Source organism: Oryctolagus cuniculus, chromosome 3 (assembly GCF_051225735.1).
Source record: "Oryctolagus cuniculus isolate XC-2025 breed Fujian yellow rabbit chromosome 3, ASM5122573v1, whole genome shotgun sequence".
NCBI classification, from domain to species: domain Eukaryota; kingdom Metazoa; phylum Chordata; class Mammalia; order Lagomorpha; family Leporidae; genus Oryctolagus; species Oryctolagus cuniculus.
The window spans coordinates 62,215,032-62,238,592 of NC_142869.1; the positions used below are offsets into that span (position 1 = coordinate 62,215,032).

The 23,561-nt window shown below is 40.7% G+C and overlaps 1 protein-coding gene across 50 annotated transcripts in view; it reads left to right on the forward strand.

Moving 5' to 3' along the window:
* Positions 1-13,483: 13,483 nt before the first annotated feature.
* Positions 13,484-23,561, forward strand: part of TTN (titin) — a 272,404-nt gene continuing 262,326 nt past the window's right edge. For all 50 annotated transcript variants that reach the window (XM_070070523.2, XM_070070550.2, XM_070070524.2 and 47 more), the window contains exons 1-6: positions 13,484-13,649; positions 15,749-15,852; positions 18,069-18,272; positions 20,115-20,402; positions 20,851-20,936; positions 21,029-21,273. In XM_070070523.2, the coding sequence (XP_069926624.2) occupies positions 15,762-15,852; positions 18,069-18,272; positions 20,115-20,402; positions 20,851-20,936; positions 21,029-21,273 (914 nt within the window). In that variant the 5' untranslated portion in view covers positions 13,484-13,649; positions 15,749-15,761. The remainder of the gene's footprint in view (positions 13,650-15,748; positions 15,853-18,068; positions 18,273-20,114; positions 20,403-20,850; positions 20,937-21,028; positions 21,274-23,561) is intronic.

Sequence of the window (23,561 nt, forward strand, 5' to 3'; positions counted from 1 at the left end):
TTAAATTTTAACTGAAAAGTGATCCCTGTTAAATATAAGAGTGGGAATAAGAGAGGGAGGAGATGTACAATTTGGGGCATGCTCAATCGGACTTGCCCCAAATGGTGAAGTTAGAATCATGCCAGGGGATCCCAATACAATCCCATCAAGGTGGCATGTACCAATGCCATCTCACTAGTCCAAGTGATCAATTTCAGTTCACAATTGATCACACTGATAGGTCTAAGAGTCAAAGGGATCACACAAACAAGACTAGTATCTGCTAATACTAGCTGATAGAATCAAAAAGGGAGAGAACGATCCATCATGGGAAGTGCGATACACAGTAGACTCATAGAATGCCAGATGTCCTAAATAGCACTCTGGCCTCAGAATCAGCCCTTAGGGTATTCGGATCTGGCTGAAGAGCCCATGAGAGTATTTCAGGCATGGAAAGCCAAAACACTCTGGCAAAACAAATAAACCAAAAAACAAACCTAAATGAAAGATCTCTGTGAGTGAGATCCCAGTGGAAATAATGGGCCATCAAAGAAGGAGGTACCTTTCTCTGAAGGGAGGAGAGAACTTCCACTTTGACTATGACCCTGTCGGAATAAGATCAAAGTCGGTGAACTCAAAAGGCTTCCATAGCCTTGGCAACTCATTACTAGAGCCTAGGGAGATTACTGACGTCATAAACAAGAGTGTCAAATTGTTAAGTCAACAACAGGAGTCACTGTGTACTTACTTCTCATGTGGGATCTGTCCTTAATGTGTTGTCCAATGTAAAGTAATGCTACAACTAGTACTCAAACAGTACTTTACACTTTGTGTTTCTGTGTGGGTGCAAACTGATGAAATCTTTACTTAATATATACTGAATTGATCTTCTGTATATAAAGAGAATTGAAAATGAATCTTGATGTGAATGGAATGGGAGAGGGAGCAGGAGATGGGAGGGATGTTAGTGGGAGGGAAATTATGGGGGGGAATCCATTGTAATCCATTAACTGTACTTTGAAAATTTATATTTACTAAATAAAATTAAAAAAAGGAAAAAAAACTTTTTTCTTATTCCAAATAGCCATACATCTTTAGTATAGGAAACTCAGAAATATAGAAAAGCAAAAAGAATATTAAATGAACCCATAATCTACCAGCCAGACACAAATATTAGCATTTAATGTTTTCATTTCTGGACTTTTTGTTGTATGGATGTGCAAATATGCTTATGTCTGTGGCTCCCTTTAGACATATTAGCTCTCAGTACCCTCTAGCAAATTCCATGAGGAGCATGCCCATAGTGAACCACTGGGGTTTACCATTTGTGACAAAGGAGATCATGTCCCCGGCTCTAACTATGGAATACCTCAGTGACAGAGGGTGGGAATGACCTGGAGTGTAATTGGTACTGGAACGATTTGGGAGAACATCTGAATAGGTAGACTTGTGCTGTGGACTGGGGTGATTCTATGATCAGGTACCTTGGGCTGCATCTAGAGGGCTGAAGGAATTAATATGGGCAAAAGCTACAAACCAGTCACATTAAAAGCAGTCACATTAGCCATGAGAGGGAATTTCTGGTCCATTTTGTGCTTAGAAAATATTCCTGTTTATAGTTTTTGAAACTTTAATAGACATAAAAATTTTACATATTTATTGGGTACTGCCTAATGTTTTATTACATGTATACATTGTGCAATCATAAGGTAAATACATTTATCCTTTTGAGCATTTAATATTCTTTATAGTGGAAACATCCAAAATTCTATCTTCTAGTCTTTTTTTTTTTTAAGATTTAGTTTATTTATTTGAAAGACAGAGTTACAGAGAGAGGTAGAGACAGAGAGGTCTTCCATCCGCTGGTTCACTCCCCAGATGGCTGCAATGGCCAGAGCCATGACCATCGGAAGCCAGGAGCCAGGAGTTTCCTCCGGGTCCTCCATGTGAGTACAGGGGCCCAAGGACCTGGGCCATCTTTTACTGCCTTCCCAGGCCGTAGCAGAGAGCTGGAATGGAAATGGAGCAGCCGGGACTCAAACTGGCACCCATATGAGATGCTGGCGCTTCAGGCCAGGGTGTTAACCCACTGTGCCACAGCACTGGCCCCTTCTAGTCTTTTAAAATAGGGAAATTTACAGTACACTGACATTATCTGTGGTCACCCTACTGTGCATTACAACCCCAGAACTTAGTCTTATCTAACTATAACTTAATGCCTGTCAATCAACCTGTCCCCTCCCTCCCTTCCCACTTCTCTCCCCAGCATCTGGTAATGATCATTATATTTTTAACTTCCATGAGGTCATCTATTTTTTAGAGGACACAAGTGAGTGAGGAAGACTGGGCTGTGTGGATACTTCGCAGTTTCCACCCAGTGAGTCTACAAATTTCAGCTAAGGCAAGGAGGTGACAGAAACACTCAGTGAAATGGCTCAGGAAGTAGAACATTTGTTTACATCGAAATGGAGGTTCCAGCGGGTTTGGAGATGGTCAAGTCAATTTCAAGGGAGGCAGACACAGCAGCGGTAGCAAATAAATGTTTTCCAGAAGGCTCATTTCTTCCCCCAACTATCTTATTTATGTTTGTGATAATTACAACTGGTTTTGTTCTGGATTTGACTCTTGTTCACTCTATATAGAAATAATATGTACTCACTGCATTTATTTTTTTATTTATTTATTTATTTATTTTTTGACAGGCAGAGTGGACAGTGAGAGAGAGAGAGACAGAGAGAAAGGTCTTCCTTTGCCGTTGGTTCACCCTCCAATGGCCTCCGCGGCCGGCGCGCTGCGGCCGGCGCACCGCGCTGATCCGATGGCAGGAGCCAGGAGCCAGGTGCTTTTCCTGGTCTCCCATGGGGTGCAGGACCCAAGCACCTGGGCCATCCTCCACTGCACTCCCGGGCCACAGCAGAGAGCTGGCCTGGAAGAGGGGCAACCGGGACAGAATCTGGCGCCCCGACCGGGACTAGAACCCGGTGTGCCGGCGCCGCTAGGCGGAGGATTAGCCTAGTGAGCCGCGGCGCCGGCCCTCACTGCATTTAATTAACCTAACTCGTGAGTCTCCTTCTCAGCCACTTCTCCCCTTAAGGCAATGATTTCCCCATTTGAGAGCAACTCAGTTTTTGGTCACCTTCATCTGCATCCCATGGGAGACCAGGAGAAGCACCTGGCTCCTGCCATCGGATCAGCGCAGTGCACCGGCCGCAGCGCGCCAGCCGCGGCGGCCATTGGAGGGTGAACCAACGGCAAAGGAAGACCTTTCTCTCTCTCTCTCTCACTGTCCACTCTGCCTGTCAAAAAAAAAAAAAAAAAAAAAAAAAAAAAAAGCAATTTGCAAAGTTGTCTTTCATGGAGTAAGCTTTTTGTTTGTTATTATTTTTTATTAACTAGATTTTATAAGTTTTTGTTTTAATTTTATTTTAAAGATTTATTTGTTTATTTGAATCAGAGAGAGAGAAAGAGAGAAAACTTCCATCCCCTGGCTCACTCCCCAAATGGCCACAAAGCAGAAGCCAGGAGCCAGAGTTTCATCTGGGTCTCCCACATTGGTCTCAGGGATCCAAATGCTTGAGCTATCTTCTACTGCTTTCCCAGGTGCATTAACAGGGAGCTGCTTTGGAAGTGGATCAGCTAGGAATCCAACTGGCATTCATATGGGATAAGGATGTCATCATATTCATATGGGATGAAGGCGGCAGTTTAACCCACTGCATTATAATGCCAGCCCCTGTTTTATATTTCTAACTTCAAAACGGGTTTTGAATGTATTACCATAATAATTAGTCTTTTAGAAAATGAAAGTAATATAATCATGCACTACAGAAAGATGTTTCAGTCAGTGATGGATTGAGTGTAGGAAAGTGGTCCCATCGCATTACGTCACCAGAGAGCTATCTTAGCTTGTGTAAGTTCATTCTATGATGTTCACACAGTGACAACCAGCTAAGATGTGTCTCTCAGAATGTATCCCCAGAATTAAGTGGTATGTGACTGTAAATACTCATAGTGACAATTCAAACACAGGCGTATGGCAAAAATTCAATTTTTGATCTTGTAGAGTAGTATTCTATAGTTGGATAAAGGAGCCTTGAGATGCCTACATCCAACTATCTAAAGCAAATAGCACTTAGCGGCTGTTTTGTATCTGGTCAAAGGAGCTAGAGTTCTAAAGTTAAACTAGACAACTTTTAGGTTCTGTCTGTTTCTGGAGTTTATAGCCCAAGGTGACAATCAGATAATAACTAGGGAAACAGCAAAACAAACAATTAAGAACTATGACTGAAGTAAACGGATTGCTGAGGCTGAGAATAACACGCATTGTATGCCATTCTGCAACTTGCTCTTTCGCCTACTGTCACGGCCATCTTTCTGGGTCAATATGTGGGTCTAACTCATTAGCCTTAATTGCTGGATAATATTCATATCACAGTTATGCCTTAAATCATCCCACCATTTCCCTGTTGATTCACATTCAGGTTGTCAACACTTTTCCATTTCATACAGTGCTAAAATAAGTATGTTTATACTCATACTTTATGAGCATTGAACTCTTTCCTGACATGCACTGTACATATTTTCCTCCAGTCTTTTGAATTTCACTAGGGTAGGTTTGAGAATTTACTAGGTGAATTGTTCAGACTTTGACTTATGGCATCTGAAGGTCCAGTGTTATCTGCAATAGTTTCTCCCACCTATGAGGTTCTAGCAATATTTATATATATAAGGATGGTTGTGATATTTTATTATGTTCTTTTTACTTCGGAGATTTATTTTACATGATATAAGATGCCTTCTTCTGAATAAATACCCAGTTAAGCCAGTTCCATTATGAACCAAACCATTATAGATGAATTTATAGTGTTCTCTCTCAGATGTTCATTTGATTGAAATTGAAATGGAAAGCTGGAACTGTATCCTGTTATGCTGCTGCTCTGTTCTGTGGGTTGATTGAGAAATGACTCATTATCTTTAAGAGTTTTTAACAAAGTTCACCTTCTCTGGGTTAAAGTTTTCTGCCTTTTCTGACTGGCCTAACCACAATATCATGACTTTACACTTAAAAAGCAATTTTTATTTTTGAAATTAAATCCAGCTCCATTTGATACATGTGCTCAGGAATTGTAGGATACTGGTGTTAGAATGGGCCTTAGACAGATTTCCTAAACAGCACTCTGGCCTCAGAATCAGCCCTTAAGGCATTCGGATCTGGCTGAAGAGCCCATGAGAGTATTTTAGGCATGGAAAGCCAAGACACTCTGGCCAAAAAAAAAAAAAAAAAATTTAAATCTAAATGAAAGATCTCTGTGAGTGAGATCCCAGTGGAAAGAATGGGCCATCAAAGAAGGAGGTACCTTTCTCTGAAGGGAGGAGAGAACTTCCACTTTGACTATGACCTTGTCTAAATATGATCAGAGTCGGTGAATTTAAAAGGCCTCCATAGCCTTGGCAACCCATGACAAGAGCCTAGGGTGATTACTGACACCATAAACAAGAGTGTCAATTGTTGTACAATGTAAATTAATGCTACAACTAGTACTCAAACAGTACTTTACACTTTGTGTTTCTGTGTTGGTGCAAACTGTTGAAATCATTACTTAATATATACTAAATTGATCTTCTGTTTATAAAGATAATTGAAAATGAATCTTGATGTGAATGGAATGGGAGAGGGGAGGGTTGCGAGTGGGAAGGAAGCTATGGGGGGGGAAAAGCCACTGTAATCCAAAAGCTGTACTTCGGAAATTTATATTTATTAAATAAAAGTAAAAAAAAAAAGAAATTTAAAAAAAAGAGAATGGGCCTTAGAGGGGCCAGCTCTGTGGCGCAGTAGCTTATTCCTCTGCCTGCAGTGCTAGCATCCCATATGGGTGCCGGTTCTAGTCCTGGCTGCTCCACTTCCAGTGCAGCTCTCGCTATGGCCTGGGAAAACAGTGGAGGATGGCCCAAGTCCTTCGGCCCCTGCACCCACGTGGGAGACCAGGAAGAAGTGCCTGGCTTCTGGCTTCAGATTGGCACATCTCTGGCCATATCCAGCCATAGCAGCCATTTGGGGAATGAACCAATGGAAGGAAGACCTTTTTCTCTGTCTCTCCCTCTCATTGTCTGTTACTCTAACTCTCAAATAAAATAAACAAAATCTTTAAGAGGACAAAAAAAAAAAATGGGCCTTAGATAGGAGAAAGTATCTGCCTTTTGCTCATGTGTAGAAGAGGCAGGCAAGCGCCCTGAGGAAGTTCCACATGAAGGGCATATGTGCCCCATGAATGCTGGAGCCCGCTGCTGCATGACAAGGCTGAAGGCACCCGTTACTCGTGGTTTTCGGTAAGCTTATGGCACAAATGGGCTTTGAAGAGAAAGCAGAGTCGTGTGTTGATGTTTGTACCAGCCCAAACATGTTGACTAGATCTTGCATCTGTTTCTAAGACTTATTTAAAGACTCTAAAGGATAATAGTTGGTACCGGGTCTGAATAGACATGCCCCTACTAACAGAAAGGCAGGGGATTAGTCGGTGTCAGCATTTGATCTTGAAGGTTCTGGGGATCAGAAATCTGTGCAGATCACTAAAATAAATCCAGCAGGGTACAACTTGTTTACACAGTAGATCCTAAACATTCGAATAGTGAGCAATTTTCATTTTGACATGTTATGAATAACCCTATAGAAACATGGCAGTTAATTTTGAGGAAGTATGAATTTGAATCATGTGTCTAATAAAGCAGTCCATGAAAGATAATTCCTTCCCTAACAAGTCAGCCTATGGCATATCAGAGACACATGAATGTAAGGCTTTTTTCTCTAATGGTGCCACATAGAATTAACATTAAATGATAGGGAAAAAAAGTTCTAGGAATTTCTTACAAGAACCTTAAACTGGAAACAACTTAATGCCTACCAATAGCGTGTATTGTACACAACATAACAGACTATTAGAAAGCTCTTTAAAAAATAGGAATAATGGTGAGAGACATCTTGCCTTACCAGAAATTACAACTCACTACCAAACTGCAGCAATCAAACTCCAGAATGTTGGCACAAAAAGTAAACAAAATCAAAAGTTCAAAAATACATTCCAGTAATTATAGGAACACTATACATCAGGGGTTAAAATTCCACTTGGGATGCCTATTGGAGTGCTTGGGTTTGAATCCCAGCTCCACTTCCAATTCCAGCTTCCCACCAATGTGCACCCAGGGAGGCAGAAAATGATGGCTCAAGTTCTTGGGTCCCCGCCACCCTCATAGGAGAGCTGGATTGAGTTCTGGCTCCTGGCTTTAGCCTGTCCCTACCCTGGCTATTTTGAGCATTTGGGGAAATGAACCAGATCTTGTTCTCCCTACGTCTTTCTCTCTCTCTGTCTCTGACTTTCAAAATAAAATAGAATGAAAATAAATCCAATAAATCCTACCTGTGGTATAGTCTGGAATCTCACTACCATTCTGAATTTTAAACTACAAGTCATATTTTCTTAGCTCTTCATGTAGTTGCATTAAGTCAGTTGCCTATTAGGGTATGCCCTTAACTTTTATTAAAAACTTCTATTAGAAAATCCGTACATAAATTAGATCATGTAGCTATACTGTTTAAGACTTTATACTCTGTATATCCCTAACTACTCCTTCTATAAAGTTGGTCAGGATACCTTTTTTTTAATTCAGTATGAGAAAGACTGCACTTCCCAGGGAACTGCTAAGCTTCCCTGTCTGTCTGGAGAATTACGACTCTCCTCCCCACCCTTATGTTTTAACTTTCATTAAGCTCACTGTTAAACCTAAAGATTAACTGCAGCAAATGTAATTACCTTCTTGGTTGTAACTTCATGTTTTTCTTTGACAGTGTTTAATTTTCTATTTTATTTCTGTCTACTCTAGAATTTACTCTTTATTTCCATTGTTCTTTTATCTATGCTCCGTGCTTCTGCTGAAATGCCTGGCCTTGTTGTGTGGAAAGCACCCACCGCACGCTGTCTTCCATGTGAGGAGTTCTGCCTTTGTCTCACCCTGCATGGCTCTCCTGCCTCTCTGCATTCCTGAGCGCTTACATTCTCTTATCGTCTTGGCTCTTGCCTTTTACTGTCTCTCCTTGCACTGTCACATAGCTGTCTTCTCTTTTCAACCAGTATCCAGTAAAGGGTCTCACATTATCTACAGCCCTCGTAGTTCGTGATTCATGGAAGACACTCAAAAGTCACTTAGGAAGGAAAGAAAGGCGGAAGAGGAGAAGAGAGGGAGGAAGGAAGAAAGGAATGGAAGTCTGCGCATGATGTTAAAAGTGCAAGCTGCCCTTAGGGAAGAAAGGGGTAAGGAAGCAGTCTATGGAAAATGGGAGAATTTACCCAGCAATGAAGGAAACTGCCTGACCTGCTCTAGCTTAAGAGAATTTTTTATTGTTGTCTCTATGCAAGTAGTTCAGTCATAGTTAGGGCAAGAAGTACACACATCACGAAAGCTTGGCTGAAGAGAATTTAACCAAGGGACAAAGTGTAGACAGGGTTCATAAAAATTAATGAACATGCTCAAGAGCCCTGGATGTAGCAACAGCACATAGTCCCCAGCTAAAAACCCCGGGGAAAGGAGCAGTTCCTGGAACCAGGGAGAACACCCATTGGAGAAGGGTCCCTGACAAGAACATAGCCACAAATAGAGGAAGGCCATGGTCAAGGAGGGAATGAAAGGACTGAAGGCCTCTCAGACCTGCATTTCCCACCGGCTGAGCCTTAGCAGAAGCCAGATGGCAAGGGCAGATCCCACAGGAGTCAGCCTCCCAATGGCACAGAGGGGTGGTAGGAATGTGTGGTGAGGACGCAATAAGGGAATAGGGTAGCACCCACACCTTGCTTTCACAGGAAGGGCTTGCTCAAAAAGGATTCTATACTCATGATTAGGTGAGAAAATGGGGAAAGGATTTGATTAGGAATTTGAAATAGATAGCAAAGAACTCAAGGTAAAATAGTTTGTCTCTCCAACAGACACCCAAAAGCTTCACAAATTCAATATAAACATAAACCATCATCTCGGACTCAAAGGGGCTTTAAATGTTTCCAAGTTTGCCTTTGTTTTTTGAGATCGTAGAGATGTTTTCAGGTTCACTATTACATTTTTGTCTCATACAGGATCATCCCTGTTATATCAAACATATTAAATTATCTTTTTTTCTAAAGATTTATTTATATGAGAGGCAGAGTTACAGAAAGAGAGGGAGAGACAGAGATAGAGGTCCTCCATCCACTGGTTCACTCCCATATGGTTGCAATGGCCAGAGCTGCGCCGATCTGAAGATAAGAGCCAAGAGCTTCTTCCAGGTCTCCCATGTGGGTGCAGGGACACAAGCACTTGGGCCATCTTCTTCCTTCCCAGGCCACAGCAAAGAGCTGGATGGGAAGTGGAGCATCCAGGACTCGAACCGGCACCCATGTGGGATGCCAATGTTGCAGGTGGAGGCCCAATCTACCATGCCACAGCACTGGTCCCCAATTATCTCATGTTAATGTAATCAATTAGTTGACATGTCTTCCTTTGCAGATATTTAATGAACATGCAATATTTTTATTTTTATATTTTTTATTTCAGAGAAAAACTTATTTTTCAGCTCCCAAAAGTATTTTTGCCCCTGGAAGAACCCATAATCCCTGGGTGCTGTGCCTGCTGTAGGTCCTGAGAATGAGAGCCCTGCTGCCTCCTTCAGCATGCGGAAGCTCATTAGTTACAGCAATAGGACCTCCAGGGAGCATCAGCTGCTGGTTGGATCTGATCTGCTCTATGGCTTCCTCTGCCAGGCTTCCAGAAACCCATTTATTTCTCCCTTAAGACTCCAGTATTTCTGCAGCTTTGCTTTAATCCACATATAAATGTCTTGTCACCGTCTGAGGTCCTTTGGGGAAGGACATGACCTGTGTTTCTCTAAGCTCACTTTAGGGTTTCTCAAAGTGAGAAGCCCAAAACACTTAGAAAACACTGTCCTGGATATCCAACCAGGTAGTTAGATGATTGATCAAATCAATATTACCAAAAGTACAAATTTTTGTCTTTGTGTCATACTTGGAAGCAGAAAAAAAAAAAAATGACAGGCATAGCATGTCTCGTTCTCACTGTCCTGGGCACTGGCACATTCATTCTGTCATTTAATCATCCTAACAACTCTTTGAAGTGGATATTATGATCCCCAATTTACAACTGATAAATCTGAGACTCAGAGATTCAATTGAGTTACCTCAACTCACGTAGGGTGGGAGTGAAGTTCCCCATGTCCCTGGGGTCAGTGCTGCTTAGAAAGTCAAGGCTTTAACTCTCAGATCTTTCTTGTGTTGGTATAAAAGCATCCTCTGTGTCTGAAATAATCTGTGGTCTTTTTATTTAATAAAGTTGACAATCAGAAAAGGTTCTAGAACTCTGAAATAATATTTTTGTATTGTGGTATTAAATGTGTTAGTAACTATTAATACACTGGTAAGTAGTTGTGAAAATCAATGAACCTGAACATGCTACTAAAGCAAGTATAACTAGAAGTAGAAAAAATAACTGACCAAACACCTTCTCTTCAATTTTAAGTAGTAATTTCTTGCCTCCCATGTTCCCAGTATAGCTTTGCCTCTCTTTATTACTCAAGGAACACAGAGATGCATTAGAACAAGTTGTTGGGCAGCACATTCTTCCCTTCTTGAATTTGTATAAAAATAGCTCCTAACTAAGCCTATATTTCAGCTTTGAAATATTTTATGAGTGGAAAGTCTTTTATAGACATTATTTTACTAGAATCTATTGTGCTTACTAAAATGTAAACTCCTGGAAGGCAGAGAATTTTGTCTGTTGTATATATTACTAGAGTCCCAGTGCCTGAACTGCATTTAACACAATAAGAATACACAAACAGATTTTAGTTATAAGAGGCAATAAGTTTACTCTTTTCTCTCAAAAAGGACTCTTGCATTAGCTTTGAAAACTGTAGGCACTTTTGAAATGACTCCTAGAAAGTCCTCTTGTTGGTGATTGCTTCTTTATAGTATTATTAGCAGTCTGGCAGCAACAATTATGTAGGTAGTTACTGCCTGAGTTTTGTACGTGTTCTAGTCTTGGTCTCAGTCACAGATTAAAAAATGTATTCATGCAAATCATGATTTCCAACAGCACAGAAAGCATAGCCATTTTCTCTTACATACTCTAGCCATCATCTAGCACAATGCCTGGCACATAGCCAGCACTCGATGGATATATGTTGAGTCAATAAACAACCAATGGATACTTATTGAGTCTATAACAATGATAGAACTCATAATCAGAAAACTTGAGCGCAGTGTTCAGCACTGAGTGTGTACTTATTAAACATTTATGGCACTGTGTTGAGTATAATGCTCCAAGAGAGCACACCACCATGCATTCCAGAGCTAAGTGCGCTGTATATGTGAATTATCAGCTGTTTGGGATTATCTCTGAGGCTCCTCCCCACTGTTAGGGAGGTAAATTGAGATCTTACCGCATCGGCAAACTTCCCAAATCTGTGTAGTATTTGGTTTCCACTGGGCTAGCTTACTAAATTACAACTGCAGCATATTTGCTTTAAAAAGTTATGCCTACCACGATACCGTATACTTCCTTTACTATTCACTAGCCCGGTAATAAGGCGTCTTTCCGGAGCAGCATATTGGTTGTTCAACAACTGGTCTTTTCTCTCCTCCTCTGATCATGTCCTTTCTTCCTTCTTTTCTTAACTCTGAATGCCATGCAAGGATGTAAATACTTAACAGCCAGGATCTTGACAACACTGAAGGTTTAGAAAAGTTCATCAACAGTGAATAGACAAACAGCACCGAAGGACAGACACTCCACTTAGTTTATAACATATGATCTGCCTTCCTGGCTCTTGACTGCCCTGTATTATACTAGGTCAACATAACACAACCTGCAGGATTCCATCTATTTATTCTCTCCGGTTCCTGAAAGAATTAAAGTGTTTTACTTTAGTTCCAACAACATACACATTACTGTGTTTCACATTAAGCCAGATGAGTCTAAAAGTGTACATACACATGCATGCCACACACACAAACATGTCCATGAATACATTTGCAATAGCCAATTGGTGAGCACTTGAAACAGAAAGGGCACATTACACTTCTGTTACTCTGTCTTGTGATTGACAGGTTGCCTGTGACACCAGTCTCTTATTGGGTATAATTTTCAAAGCATATAACAAAAAACAAATTGTTTTAGAACAAAGCAATGAAACAGAATCATCCTGGCAGATGCAATCTATAAGGCAAGGGCAGAATGATGCTGCCAGTTCAGATACCGCCATTTGATAAAGGATACAAATACTTAAATATGGTGTCATCTTGTCCATGCGCTGGTTGTCAGTAAATTGAAGCTCTGCTGCATGCTTGCAAATTATGTAATTATAAGATAGGAAATATTCAGAAAGTTGCAAAGTCTAATGCATGGCCAAATTTTTCTATAATGGAATATTTTAATCACAAAGATTTAATTAAATTTTGAAATTTTAGTTTATTTTGCTGATAAAGTCTTTTTCCATTATCAACAACAAAACTTTCTTCCTTCTAAGAAGAGTTTAACAAATCTCTCTACTGAGCCATTATAAAGATATTTTGTATACTCTTTTGTATTTGAAATATCTCTTGCTTGAAATTAAATTCAGTCCTGAAATAGCAACTATATCATCTCCTAACCACTTCCCATTAGTAACAGCAAACTCCAGAGATTAGTAAAGCAGCATGCATGTGCCCAGGGAAAGAACCCCATGGATGACTTAAACCTAAGACTTGGCTGCTCAGTGAAGAATAGCATATGCATATTTGAAAATATTAATGTCACACACAAATTAAATCTGAAAGTGAAATCATTGAATTACACAGATTAAATTTAAATGTGGTTCAGATTTTCCCTTTGTACACTGTTTCTTATAGAGCCATGGATTCAGTTCATTAATACTGGTTTAACTCTCCCCAAAGTACAAGTGGGTTCTGGAAAATGCAGACGATAGTAAAAAAGAACTCTCTTCAATGCTAAGGTTTGTAGCAACCAATTCTTCAAAAAAGATGAAGACTAATGCATGAGATACCTTTCTCATCTGTGTCGTGATTGACAGGTCCTTTTGGTTGGTTCTGTGGGGGTGGGGAACAGCAGTAGGGGCTGGCTCACAGAGCAGAGGCCTCAGGTTTGGACTGTTTGATAGGACTGCCCACAGTGCATTCGTGGTCCCATCTTCTACTCAGACCCTCATTGTCAGATTCTAACATTGGTGACAAATGCTCTTCTCTAAGCCTCCACCCGTTACTCTTTAAATACAGTTCTGTTTCCTTGCTAAAGGCTCTTCTGCGGTGCTAAATTTAGCCCTGCCAATCAGAAGAACAGGTGGTGTGTGACACTACCAAATAGGTCCTCTCCCATCATGCTTTTCGGAGAACCAATCAATCCAGGGCCCTGCCCTAAGGATATGGGGCTGTCAGCAGATCTGGCGAATATAAGGGCCAGCCAGACTCTGGCTCTTGAGCAGTCGTGCATTCCCAGCCTCGCCTCGGGTGTAGGGATTGCAGGTTTAGAGGCTCACCGATTCATGTCAGAGATGGTCGAACCAACCAACTCTACATAGGACGTCGTTTCAGAAGCTGCCTTGGGCTTAGTCCCACCCTTTTTAGGCACTCTTGAGAAATCAGGTGAGCCCGTCTTTTCTTATTCTAACAGTAGCTACTTTCTTCTTGTTCTTGTGTGTTACCTGCCTATGTAGAAGTGTCTGTGTAACTGCTTGTTGCTGGAGCGGACCTAGTGTTTGAATCTGCTGGGTAAAGTCTACTTTAAAACGTGTGAAGTTTTTAAAACGTTCAATGCTTCCGCGCACCAGCACAGCAGGTGATTGAAATTCTTTAAATACCCTTAATATTGTAAAAGTTCAGGTCTGAAATGTTTCCTTCTTTTGTAGAGTCTTTTTGTCTGTTGAGAATGTTCAAGGTTATATTACTCAGTGATAAAGTGAGGCACACCAAGAATAGCTCTGATAAAACGCGTGTGGTATCAGCTACACCCCATGACTTTTTAAGGGAATCAACTGCTAAGGTATCAGATGCAGCACAGTGACAGAACACTTGCCGGCTGTCACTCAACACTCGAGAGTTTATTTTAGGAGCATGACATTTTAGATGCATGCCTTCTGCCCTAATTAGACAAAGGCCTCTGAGCAGCAAGTGCTAAAGCAACAACATTTACCTATACAATAGGAATATAAGACCAATTTAGGCCAGTTAATTGTGACATATTTAGAGATTTGGAATACAGCTGTGAATTTGTTGCCTGAAATATTCGGTACCTCATTTTGCATTTTAATTCCACTCACAAATATATTATATAAATATTGATGCAAAGAAGGGTAAGAAATAATGTTTAAAGGCTTTTAATTTCTAAGTACACTTTGAGTTTTTCCATCTTTCTGGAATGAGATTGCTAATTGTAGATGCATGTAAATACATCGACATATAATTAAACATTATCTAAAAACGGCATTTTAGAAGATGTGCTAACTTGTAGACAAGAAAAATTAGACACAAAATGTCGTTCATCTTCAAAATAATATGCTACGAAAGCAGTTCTTCACAAAAGTTTCACGAGAAAACTCTTGGAGAGTTTGTGAATTTTCCAAATATAAATTTTATCTCAGAAAATGCTGTTTTCATTTGCTTTTTGAATTAGGTAAAAAGTTACAATAAGGCACAGCTGCACACTAGAAAGTTTTAGTGAACACAGGATTTTAAGAAAAACAATAAAGCAATTAACAATTGATAAATTGTCTTTATTTTAGAATGGCGGCTAGTCACATTGAATGATTTGGTATTTATGCACCAGAAATTGTCATATAACCTCTCTAAAACCAATACACTAAGTGCTTTCTTCTGCTTAACCAATGAACTTGGCTGAAATGTTAAATTCACCTCTTGGATGGCAACTATTTTACATTACAAAGGCAGAGGTCTTTGCACTTCTCTGCCTTACTGCCCTGCCTCACATGTTTCAGGGTTTGCAGGTCGTCCCAAATTAGGAACTCAAGCCACCATTTTTCTTTCAGATCTGTAATAAGTTTTGGTCTGCTAACTTTTTTTCTGAATATTTTCTTTAGCAGTAACAACATTTATTGCACAGTTACCATATGAAGAAACATTTAGAAGCAGCACTGTATCCTGCTACAAGAGTTTGCATAACTGGATAAGGCTTGCCAAAGCTTTTCTCTCAGGAAAAGAATTGCAAAGTTCACATTTTTTATTTTGATGATTCTTTTATGTAAGCTGATAATGCCTGGATCAACATTAACTTTATAAAATTAGAATGAGTGAAGAATTTAAGGAAGAAGGAAAAATTTTTTAAATAATTCTCTTCCCTATTAAGCCAATACAGCAATTCATTTTGCATTTTCCACACCTCTTGTTTCCTTAATTACCCTTCACTACTGTGCATTATCCAGTTCTCCCTTTTTTTAAATCTCTCATCCCAATTCTCTACTATTGGGAACACTGAATGTTCTCTTTGACCTTTAGGGGACACCTCCTTGCTGTGTTTGGCTTAAAAAAAAAAAAAAAAGAATGCCAGTTGCCCACAGACATTTTTACTTAGATTTCTCATCCACTCAGAGGGCAAAGGTTCAAATTCAAGCCACAAAGGGGATGATCTATGCATGACATGGGGAGGAACCTGAGCCTCTGCCATCTTCACATAGCGGCAGAGTGGCCACCATCTGTGACATCCTCTGTTCTTTTCTGTTCCCTTTCAGAGTGCCTAAAAAGATGACCACTCAAGCACCGACGTTTACGCAGCCGTTACAAAGTGTTGTGGTACTGGAGGGTAGTGCCGCAACCTTTGAGGCTCACGTTAGTGGTAAGCTCTCACCTGCCTGCTTCTGCTTCATTCCTTGGCTTCTTCTCCAGCTGTAGGACTTGGCACCACCTTTAAGCCTGGCTTTTACTTTGTAAAATTGGTCCAGCAGTAGGGAAAGGTTAGCTTAAGGGTATACTGTTCACAGAGTACTGACAAAATCTGACAATATAATGGCTTGAAAATGTTTTATTCATAATGATGATTTCACAAAAATAATTAGCATTGGGTTGAAATCACTGTCAGAATCTAGCAGCTAAGTAGGACCGTATTCGGTCATTTTGTATTTGGGTTCAACTTCAGAGCTAGACTAGAAGCCAAGAACTCTAGGCTATCAAAGACCAGCCAAGGGACTATGGGGTAGGGAGTCTGGACTGAGTGTTTTGTGCCCCTGAATTTGAGTTGTTTTATGTGGGAAATAGTGCATCCAGCTTTCTTCAAAGGCAGTATTGAGTTAAATACTAATTATTCTATTCCTTTATTTCTAGTCTTTATTAGCTGATTCTAGGCAACTAAAAGACTTAGCAATTATCTTGAAATGAGAACAAGAAATAATATATGCCTCTCTCGTGTCTACATCCAAAGGAAGCAAACATTGACTCTAGAATTTTATTTGTAGTTAAATGATTTTAATTTTAAAAATAAAACATCTCTAGCCACAAAGGAAAAGAGCAGCTGTATCTCTTCTTATACCTTGTTTTCCCTCTTTGTAACTCAGTTTATGGGTGGTTCCAGAAAATGCATGATTTTTAGGACCTGTCAATTTGTGAAAAAATGAGGGCAGTCTATGAACTATATTGTAAATAATTTCAAAATTGTTTAATCAATACTGCATCCTTCCACAGACATGTAACTGCCTTGTAAGATTATATGGGTTAACCAAAAGTTATGCTCTATCTTTAATTTTGTGCATCTCTGTGTTGCACGGACCCTTTTTTCCTTCATTGTATGACTTGTAATAAAGAGATAAAATAAGATTTCTCCCTCTTCTTTCCTTTTCTATTTCATACACCAATTTTACTCATAACTGGATAACACTTTACACTGCACAGAGAGACCAAGCCCATCCTCCTGATGCATGACAGACGTACTGACTTCCAGATAGTTCTCTCATTCATCCTGTACTGAGTACACAGTAGCTTCTGAGCTGAGCCGAGCACGTGCGGCCTCACAGGGAACGGGCCTGCTGTGGAGCAGTGAGTCTGGCCTCTTCATAGTGCCTTGCTTCTTCACACAGTGTGCTCAGAAATTCTTTGCAAAGCACCTTAAGACCTTCAGTGGTATTCTACCCATGAGTTTAATACCCATGAATTAGGATAATAAACTATTCACTCAGCCGTCGTGGGAGACGGGTTAGTGAAAGACAACAAAATAAACTTTCAGTTGTCTTCGTGCCCTAGCTTGAGGAAATAGAGTGACAGCCTTGGTGCCGAATGCCCAATAACCACGCTCTGAACGTGCCTCAGACCTTCTGATTGCCCAGAGCTTTGATACACCTAAAATGTCAAATATGAACATAGAGCTCTTCAGGCTGCCATCTACAGTGGGAGGAGAGAATTTGGGATTCCGATTCTGAGTAGTTCTAGAACACTAGGTTTGGCTTAGTCACTGCTCATCTGAGAAAGTAACTCTCCCCATCACAGTATTTCTTACTGATGGCACTTGTGTGAGCAGAGAGGCTCAGGAGCACGGTGCCCCATAACCACATAGCAGGGAGATGAGTGTGCCCTTCTGGGCGTGTCAGGTAGGACTGTTAGACCCCACCACGGTCTCTGTTCCTCATTTGTTTTCAAAGTGGACACCAGTCCTTTTTCTGCCAAAGTTTTCTTGGCTCTTCATGTTTGTAAATCCCTTTGAGGACTGCAATGATGTCTGTTAAGTTGCATCAGAGGGAGTGCTGGGCATGAGGGTGGGAAGTGGACACCCGTGTGCCTCTGCTAGCTGAGGGACCCCGGGGAAATTATCAAGCTGCTCTTGGCCTCAGCTTCCTGCCTTATACGTGGAAGGCATTGGCCTCTGCTCGTACCCGCAGGCCTTCCTGATGGCCTGCAGGTCAATATTTCTGTCCCGAGACTGTCAGGTTGTCATCATCATGACAATCTGGATATTCCAATATGGATAGCTGTCACGGGTGAGCACAGGCAGTGAGTAGACTGGGAAGAGCAGGGGACTTGGCGGTGCCCACTCATCTGTCGGCATGGCCTGTTCTTCTCCTCCAGGTTTCCCAGTTCCTGAGGTGAGCTGGTTTAGGGATGGCCAGGTGATTTCCACTTCCACGCTGCCCGGCGTGCAGATCTCCTTTAGCGATGGCCGCGCTAAACTGACGATCCCCGCCGTGACTAAAGCCAACAGTGGACGCTACTCCCTGAGAGCCACCAATGGATCTGGACAAGCGACTAGTACTGCTGAGCTTCTCGTGACAGGTATGAATGCACAGAGGGCCCTGCCCGCCCTCTGCTCCTGCCGCACGCAGCAGCAAGTCTAGGAAGAGCTAGGAGCACAGTTAGCATAGCTCCACCCCCAGAAGGGGGCCCATGGGTGGCTGATTTTGTAACAAAGCTGTTTGTGCAACTTAATGTCGCTCGGAATACAGCACTAAAGTGGCTGAGAATCAGTTTCTCCATATGCACATTAAATATTCAAAAGTATATTAAGGAAATACAAAAGCCATTTTCCTCAGCAAGTAGCATTTGTATTTTGTTTATAGTCCTTGTAAAGAATAAGATACAGTGTGTGTGTGTGTGTGTGTGTGCGCGCGCGCGTGCGCATGCGCGTGCCTCACACACACGTCTCTAGGAACTTGTCCAAATGGTTCCTGAAGCAGGTGGTCCGTAGACCACCCCCCATGCAAGAAACGCTAAAAATTGTACAACAAACAGACCCAGGAAAAGGCAAGTGCTTATTATTCAAATGGGTGATAGTTTCCCCAGAAAAGTTATCACCAGTCTTAGTAGACTGCATTGTTTTTCTTCATCTTTTATGACATGGTTAAGACACTAGAATATACATGATTTTTACATATTACATAACAAGGTCTTATATGAACTGGGTACATTCATCCAATTTATCCAATAAGCTACATTGTCAACAATGTGTGCCACCGTAGGGCTAGAATTGTCCACAACAGAAGGCACACCAGGTAGCGTCAGGTCTGAACTTCTGCATGCAGCCGTACGACTCGGAGACAGGAAGAGTGCAGGCTTGGCAGCATCTGCTGTTGTTTATTACTCAAAATCATGTCAAACTTAATCCCATTCACTCTCCTCATTCATCTCATAAAAAATTTCTTTCAACATAATTAACCAAGATAAAAATCCCTTTCTGTAGCATAATTAACATGAAATCATGTCATTATTGGGATTAACATTTTAAATTGAAGTAAATATTTGGGTTATTTGAATACCGATCAAGTTAGAGAAGATTTGGTTTTTTTTTTTTAATGAAATAAAAATTTAATTATTCTGTAAGTCACAGGTGCACCCATCCTACCAACCACTGGCATTCATTTTAATGCAACTTGCTGAAATGTGCAAATTCGCCTTAATGCATCAATACGGGAGGAAATGCCAGAAAGATCCCTATAAATGTTATAAGAGGATCTAGGCTTTTTCTCTAAAATGACAACAAAATGTGATGGCCTAGATCTTCTAAGCAAAGCAAAGCAAATGAACTAAATATGGTGGCTGGAGAGACTTCTCCATTACCTGGCCCACTGATGCTGCCATCTGCTGAGTGAGCAGGGTTCAAGGACCGTGGAAGGTCTTTGGAACAGTGAGTCGCTGCCTGGTTTGGAGTAAGAGTTGTGACTGTTTAAAAATACCCCGCTGGGGCCGGCGCCATGGCTCAATAGGCTAATCCTCCGCCTTGCGGCGCCGGCACACCGGGTTCTAGTCCCGGTTGGGGCGCCGGATTCTGTCCCGGTTGCCCCTCTTCCAGGCCAGCTCTCTGCTGTGGCCAGGGAGTGCAGTGGAGGATGGCCCAGGTGCTTGGGCCCTGCACCCCATGGGAGACCAGGATAAGTACCTGGCTCCTGCCTTTGCATCAGAGCGATGTGCCGGCCGTAGCACGCCGGCCGCGGCGGCCATTGGAGGGTGAACCAACGGCAAAGGAAGACCTTTCTCTCTGTCTCTTTCTCTCTCACTGTCCACTCTGCCTGTCAAAAAAAAAAAAAAAAAAAATTAAAAAAAAAAAAACTAAAAAAAAAAAAACCACCCCACTGGAAGGGCACGGGCATCTAGTCTGACTTCCTTCTCTTCTCCCTGCAGCAGAGACAGCGCCACCCAACTTTGTTCAACGACTGCAGAGCATGACCGTGAGACAAGGAAGCCAAGTGCGACTCCAAGTGAGAGTGACTGGAATCCCTACACCTGTGGTGAAGTTCTATCGGGACGGAGCCGAAATCCAGAGCTCCCTTGATTTCCAAATTTCACAAGAAGGCGACCTCTACAGCTTACTGATTGCGGAAGCGTACCCCGAGGACTCCGGAACCTATTCAGTAAATGCCACCAATAGCGTTGGAAGAGCTACTTCGACTGCCGAATTGCTGGTTCAAGGTATGTGCTGGAGGCTGAGGAAGAGGGAGAAGAGAGAGGGATGCCTGGAACCCACCGGCAGCCCTTTACAGCCCTGGAGAGGCTGTACAGTAAAAGACAGCCATGTAAAAGTGTCTCTGATTTTAAGCAGGAGCTTTGTACTGAAGCAGTCTGCACTCACCCCGTTATAACCTGGGTGGTGTTTCAACTAGGCAGGCGATCTGTATTTCCAAGTGACCAGCAAATAATGGAATTTATTTTAAAATGGTCCTAAGTAAATTCTTATCGAACAATGAACATTTTTATATTTAAACCGAATCTATATTCACGTGAAATCCAAGATTTCTTGTATTTTTCTCCATTGGAACACCTAGAAAATCATATTGACATATAGTCCAAATGAACAGAATCTCTTTTTAAAATGGGTACTTTGGCTCACCCATCCTAAATATTGTTTCTCCTGCTATAGGTGAAGAAGTAGTACCCGCTAAAAGGACAAAGACAATTGTTTCGACTGCTCAGATTTCAGAAACAAGACAAACCCGAATTGAAAAGGTATTTTCAGACTGTCGTGTTTTGAGCATTTCAGTCTTGTTACTTCCCTGGCTAGTTCTCCTCAATGTGGACTCTGTTTTATTTTGTTACAGAAGATTGAAGCCCACTTTGACGCCAGATCAATCGCAACAGTTGAGATGGTGGTAGACGGTGCCACCGGGCAACAGCTGCCACATAAAACACCACCCAGGATCCCTCCAAAGCCAAAGTCAAGGTCTCCAACTCCACCGTCCATTGCCGCCAAAGCACAGCTGGCTCGACAGCAGTCCCCGTCGCCAATCAGACACTCCCCTTCCCCGGTCAGACACGTGCGGGCACCGACCCCATCTCCTGTCAGGTGAGTCTTCTTAAAGAGATCAGATGGTTACGCATTTTCAGAGAAGGTTTCATGCAAACAACAACAAAAAATGTAGCATGTGATAAAGGAGGTGAACCAAGATGTTACTGAATATGGTTTTCAGAAATCCCCACTGTTCGGAGGTGAAATGAAGAACATTATAAACTTTAATTGAATTCTTATCTATATTCTATTTACTAAGTAGCTGTTTTAGAGGCCAAAAAATAGCAGTGAAATGAGAAGAGCTCAGGACTTAGAGTTGAATCTTGGTAGTGGTTTCATCTAGGGCAATACTTACAGTAAAATGATCACTCCTACACCTTGATCACTTCTCCACTGGACATTTGATTGGAAATACCTATATATTATCCCACTAAATACTCAAAATATCTAATAATTGTTATCACTAATACTGTTAATAAGTAACTAAAGCAGGTTTTTTGAGGCCTTGTTTGGATCAACTGTAACTTAAAGAATTTCAGTAAAATGATCTCAAGGTGTGTTGGGAAGACTCAATGAGACAGTGTGTTGCAAATAATTTTATAAATGTTCTTGTACTCAGGTAATAAGTGAAACCTTCAAAATAATGCATGTTCTTATCATATTTTATATGGAAAGTAAAATCAATTTTAGGCCTAGTTAATTTAGAGATACAAGGGTACTTTAAAAAGCTTGTCAAAAAATTAAATTAAAAGATGTCTATTTTGGTGCAAAGGTGTTGAAATCCAATCATAGTTGCTCATAAAAATATGCATTTTCATGAACCACAGAAATGATATAATCGAGTATAGATTCTCCACAGCCAATTTGAAACTTTGGGATTTAGTTTAATGCTAAGAAGTTTTAATATGAATTGAAGCGTGAAAAATTTGAGCAAACAGGAAAGTGTTTCTTGATCAATTTAAAAGAAATAAACAAAAAACAAACGTGGAGAAAGTTCTCCTGACAAGAAAATCTGTAAAGAAACAATAACAAGATAGTTGACTTTAAAAATATTCAAAGTTACTGTGAAATTATTCTAATCACAATGGTATGATATTGGCAAATAAATGGAAGAATACAACAGAGAAGCTGAACAGAGTCTAGAAATCAATCCACAGACAGAGGGAGCCTACTTTTTAATCAAAGTGGTCTTTCAATCCAGATAGTGGAGGGAAGATAAAGAATGCTGGCCCACTTAACTATGTATCTGGAAGAAAGCAAACACAAACCTTTAATTCATGCCATTTATGAAGTGAATCTCAGTTTGATTGGAGACTTAAATTAGAAAATAACAAAAAAGGTCATGAGACCAAACATTGGGAAAACATGGTTGGGAATTTTTGAAGATGGATTTAGACACTCAGTTTCATGAAGACAAAAATGTATGTATGGCAAAAGTAAAGTCATTGCTAGGCCACATAGTGCTTTTGTGAATAAATTCTAAAGGTGCTTCTTGCTCAGATACGCCATTGTCTCTACCATAAAAGCATCATAGTAAACATACAAAGTGTGAAGTGCTGCAGAGGAGGAACAGTGTGTAACTTACACACCTCACGCATACGCTTGGCTAAGACCATACAAACAAGCAAAATGAAAGCAGCAGACCTGGCGGGAATGTTTGCAACACTTGTGATAAACAATGAACTCATGTATCAGGTGCATCAAAACTGAATTTTTAAAGGGAAAATAAAAACAACACCATTGAAAAAAATAAACAAGAGATCCAAACAAGTATTTCACACAAAATGGAATGTAAATATACAATAAAAACATGGAAAAATGCTAGCTTTTTTCCAATATTTATTATTTTGGCCACTTGACTCAAGATGTTGCCAACACTAACAAGAAACTTTACACAGAAACCTCAGTTTAAAAAACCTATCTAGCAATCAAATTTTCAAATTGTGTTCAGTCTCAGGCTAACTACAAGTTTGCACACCACAAAATCACAAGAGGCCAAGATGTGATTCCTGGGGGAGATAACCACCTCACTGTATTTTAGTCCAAGTCAAAGGATCATGGAGAATTGGAGTTTTCCAAATCCCATGGAACATTGTGACTATCTTAGCAGTTCTGAAAGTTCATTAATAACCATCCAAATTATTTGCTTTAAAATAGGAAATAAAAATGCCAATTTGCAGAGAAAGTAATAGTTATCCAAAATAGACTACTTTCCAAAATGTTTCGTAATTTATTTTTGACTTTTGTTGTAGAATAAGGCAAACATACTTCATTGAATAAGGTGCATTGTACCTAGCTGTGACCAGGTAATGATTTTTATTGTAAGTGCAGAAATAAGCACTCTC